At 52.4% G+C, this 4,634-nt stretch overlaps 1 protein-coding gene across 2 annotated transcripts in view; it reads left to right on the top strand.

Moving 5' to 3' along the window:
* The window catches only part of RYR1 (ryanodine receptor 1), a 131,919-nt gene that overhangs the window by 66,674 nt on the left and 60,611 nt on the right, over window positions 1–4,634 (top strand). For both annotated transcript variants that reach the window (XM_003796154.3, XM_003796155.3), the window contains exons 64-67: window positions 727–808; window positions 1,355–1,485; window positions 2,407–2,733; window positions 3,587–3,827. In XM_003796154.3, coding sequence (XP_003796202.1) covers window positions 727–808; window positions 1,355–1,485; window positions 2,407–2,733; window positions 3,587–3,827 — 781 coding nt within the window. The remainder of the gene's footprint in view (window positions 1–726; window positions 809–1,354; window positions 1,486–2,406; window positions 2,734–3,586; window positions 3,828–4,634) is intronic.

The raw sequence follows: 4,634 nt of genomic DNA on the forward strand, positions 1-4,634 counted from the left end.
GGTTTGAACCTGTGAGTCTCGGTGTATGTGGCTGGCACCATAACCACTGTGCTACAGGTGCTGAGCCATGTCTTTGATTTTTTTAAAACCTTTAGAATACAGTCAATTTTCTCCCACTGCATTTGGTCTCTGTAAGTCTCTTTGATCTAGAGTCAGCCCAGACCCTCTTTGCCTCATGGCATTGGTGAAGTCCCTGAGGCTTTTAACTTGACCTTCTTGGGAAGTTTGTGGACAACCTGAAATTGTTGTTGGTATGGCAGGTTTGTTTGCATTTTCCCAGAGAATGTGCCCATGGCTTTCATCAAAGACCCGTGACTTCTCTCCAGAGAAAAAGTAACTAGCCTTTACTGAGTGTCTGCTGTGTGACTTCTTCACAAATTTACTCACTTGATTCTCAAACCTACCTTGTGAGAAAGGCACTATATTTACACAGAAGGAAACTGAGGCTAAGAAAGAGTTGGTACTGAGGCGGTGCCTGTGGCTCAAAGGAATAAGGCAATGGCCCCATATGCTGGAGGTGGTGGGTTCAAACCCAGCCCTGGCCAAAAACTGCAAATAAATAAATATATAAAATAAAAACAGAGTTGGTACTTACTCAAATCACAAATCTAGTAAATGGCGGGCTGGCCATACAGCGGCCTGCTTGGAGACAAGGGAGAACAGAGGAGGTAGGAGAGGACTAGTCTGGTGGGCGTGTCCCAGACCCCAACCCTCTCTCTTTCTCAGTGGATGATGTTCAGGTCTCTTGCTACCGAACGTTGTGCAGTATTTACTCTCTGGGAACCACCAAGAACGCTTATGTGGAAAAGTAAGGAGAAGGACCCATAGTTTGGGGAAGGGTGGGGGCCATGGGGAAGGGAGGGAGCAGGGTTAGAAGGAAGAAGTGGTTAGGAGCAGGGGAGGTGTTTAAGATCCTCAACTGCTGGAGGGCCGGCTGCGGCAGCTGCAGTTCCTCAAGGCAGCCACGTGAGGGCGTCCAGGGAAGGTCAGCTGTGGAGGTGGGGGCGGGCTGGGAACTAGGCACCTCCTGGAGGGAATGGCAGGTTGCCTCTGACTGGGTAACAAGTTTGCCCTGCTAGAGGACTCACGGTACCTAGGAGCCACAGAACACTAGAGGCAATGCCCATGTGACCTCTCCAGAGCCAGGACTACTGATAGAGCAAGCCAACCCTGGGGGATGTAGTGGGGAGGCTGCTTCAACCAACACAGAAGTCTTTGGGATCTTAGGATGCGCCGGTGGATGGCAGCTCTGCTCCAACGAGTGGGAGAAGGCATTGCTACGGAGTGTGGGGTTATGGGACCCAGGACCCCGAAGAGGGGGAGCGTGGTGGCTAAGCGCAATCTCTTCCTTCAGGTTGAGACCAGCCCTCGGGGAGTGCCTGGCCCGTCTGGCAGCGGCTATGCCCGTGGCCTTCCTGGAGCCCCAGCTAAACGAGTTCAACGCCTGCTCAGTGTACACCACCAAGTCGCCCCGAGAGCGGGCCAGTAAGTGGCGGGTAGTGGGCTGGGTCTGGGCTAAGCTTTCCCCAGGTAGGGGTGCCCTGTACATTCCGGAGTCCCAGAGTTTGCTGGGGCCCTGCTGTGCATATGAAGACATTTAAAGATGGGGAGAATTAAGAGGTCAGGGATGGAGTTTGGAACTTTGGGGTTTATTTTAGTGATGGTGACATTTTAGGACAACATCAAGCTTGGGGACATGACTTTCCAACATTCTTGCATTTGGGGTGAGGGGTATTTGAGTGTGGGAGGATCCAGGGAAAACATGAATTCATTCATCCATTTAACCATTCATTCAACAAACGAATGAATGGATCCACATACCTACTATTCATCAGGCACTGTCCTAGGCCCCTGGTGTTCAGCAGTGAGCGGACAAAAATCTCTTGAGCACTCAGTCCAGAAGTTAAATAAGGTGTGGATCCCAGGGGAATATAAACTCCAGGGCAGGAAATTTGTCTTTTTGGTCAGCTGTGCTCCCAGCACTCAGGACAGCACCTGGCCCAGGGTCAGTGAGTGATGGATTGTATGTTTCAAGGGACTGATTTGGCTGAGGGATTCAGAGAGATCAGACTGGGGGCACAGAAGGGTTGGGACGGATTTCTCTTGGAATATGGTGCATAGCAGGAGTGGGGATATGGGAGATTTTAAGAGTGAGGATTTCTAGAGTGAGATTGGAAATTGGGTGAGATTTTAGGGAGCAGACAGCCTTGCGGATGTGAAGTATTTGGGGGCTACTGAGTTTCAGTGTGAGGGTTGGGACAGGAAGTTGGTAGGAGGGTGAGACTGCAGGAATAAGTTTGGGGAGATTAGTTTAGGTGGGTGGCAGTCCAGTGATGTCTGATATGTTGCCAGGGAGGTCAGGGGGCTGTGGTCCAGGACATGCCCTGACTCTTCCCTGCACCCCAGTCCTGGGGCTCCCCAACAGTGTGGAGGAGATGTGTCCTGATATCCCAGTGCTGGAACGGCTCATGGCAGACATTGGGGGGCTGGCCGAATCAGGCGCCCGCTACACGGAGATGCCACATGTCATCGAGATCACGCTGCCCATGCTGTGCAGCTACCTGCCCCGCTGGTGGGAGCGTGGGCCTGAGGCACCCCCTCCCACTGCTGGTGCCCCTCCACCCTGCACAGCTGTCACCTCTGACCACCTCAATTCCCTGTTGGGGAATATCCTGCGAATCATTGTCAACAACCTGGGCATTGACGAGGCCTCGTGGATGAAGCGACTTGCTGGTAGGTCTGGGGGTTGCTGGGTCTGAGGGTGGACCAGTGGCTTGAGGTCTCTTGGCCAGATGGTCTGAGAAGGAGATCCAGGGGTCCATGGTCTCCTGGGCATTGGGAAGGGCCAGAGTTTAGCCATTCTCAGGGTCAAAAGGCCAGAGTCAGAACCTCAGTTTCATAGGATCTGGGGTGGATGAGGGGTGGGTCCTGGGAGTCCTCCAGACAGAATTGGAATTTCTAGAACCTTGAAGAGAATTATATCAGTGGTTAGGAATTGAGTCAGAAGCCTGAGTTCCTCATACAAAGGATGAGAGGACCAGTCATCAGGGTTCCTGATATGGACAGTTAGAGTTCTAGTTCAGAAGTCAAGAAATGGTTTCCTAAAGTGTTGTGATTCCTGGTTCAGAAGTTCTGTGTCAGCAATCAGGTTTTGGATTAGGGTCAAGTTAGAGATCAGGGCTGGAATCAGAGGCCAGGGTCAAGGTCAGCGGCTACAATAAGAAGCCAGGAATCACAGTCAGAAATCATAGTGAGGCAAGAGCCTGGGCATGGTCAGGTCTTTCTGGGTTAGGGTAAGATCTCAGGGGAAGATTCATTTTTCAGGGGTCAGAGCTCAAGGACTTGTGCCAGGTTGAGGTGACAAGATGGAGATGCAGTGTTATGTTCAGGTCAGGGGTGGGTTATGGTTGGGATCAGTGTTCAGGGGCTATGTTTGAGGTCAGGGTCAGGCTGGGGTCAAATAATAGCTGCTGGGTCAGAGGTACAGTGGCTGGATCAGAGCTCAGTGATGGGACCCAAGGTGAGAGGCTGGGTGCTGGAGTTGGGAGCAGCCAGCCTTGAGCGCCTTCACCGCTGTGCCCTGCAGTGTTTGCCCAGCCCATAGTGAGCCGAGCGCGGCCCGAGCTCCTGCACTCACACTTCATCCCCACCATTGGGCGACTGCGCAAGCGGGCAGCAAAGGTGGTGGCTGAGGAGGAGCAACTGCGTCTGGAGGCCAAGGCTGAAGCCCAGGAGGGCGAGATGCTGGTGCGAGATGAGTTCTCAGTGCTCTGCAGGGATCTGTACGCCCTGTATCCGCTGCTCATCCGCTATGTGGACAATAACAGGTCAGCACGTGGCTCTAGCCCAGCATCCTCTGAGTGCTGCCTGGCCCTCCCTCCAAATTTGCTGCCACTTCTCCCAGGTCACACTGACTCCCGCCTGACCTTCCATCCTCGACTCCTCATCCCTCTGGCTGTTACCTAACCCCAAAAGAGATCCAGCTTAGGTTCCTCACTCACTGCACAAAAGGCCAATTGTTAAGACAACAGAGATTGCTAAGGAGGAAAGGAATTTGAATGCAAAAGACATCTGGTGGGAGAAACATCTCAAATGCATCTCCCTGAGTAGCAAGGGCTTTAATGGTGGGCTGTGGAATGCAGGTCAATGTGGGGAGGGTTGAAGTCACAAGGTCTTCCTGTGGTCTGATTCAAGAATCATCTGTTTTCCTTCTGAACCATGGTTCTGTGTCAAAAAAAGAAAAAGAGGTTGGACATGGTGGCTCACACCTATAATCCCAGCACTCTGGGAGGCTGAGGTGGGTGGATTGATTGAGCTCATGAGTTTGAGACCAGCCTGAGCAAGAGGGAGATCCCGTCTCTACTAAAAACAGAAAAACTATTCAGGCATTGTGGTGGGCACCTCCTAGCTACTTGGGAGGCTGAGGCAGGAGGATTGCTTGAGCCCAGGAGTTTAAGATTGCTATGAGTGCTCAGCACGCATAGCATAGTGGTTACAGCACTGGCCACATGCACTGAGGCTGGCGGGTTCGAACCTGGCCTGGGCCAGCTAAACAACAATGACAACTACAACAAAAAGTAGCTGGGCATTGTGACGGGCACCTGTAGTCCCAGCTACTTGGGAGGCTAATGCAA

The sequence above is a fragment of the Otolemur garnettii genome, unplaced genomic scaffold (genome assembly GCF_000181295.1).
Source record: "Otolemur garnettii isolate 467f Iridium unplaced genomic scaffold, OtoGar3 scaffold00100, whole genome shotgun sequence".
Lineage (NCBI taxonomy): Eukaryota > Metazoa > Chordata > Mammalia > Primates > Galagidae > Otolemur > Otolemur garnettii.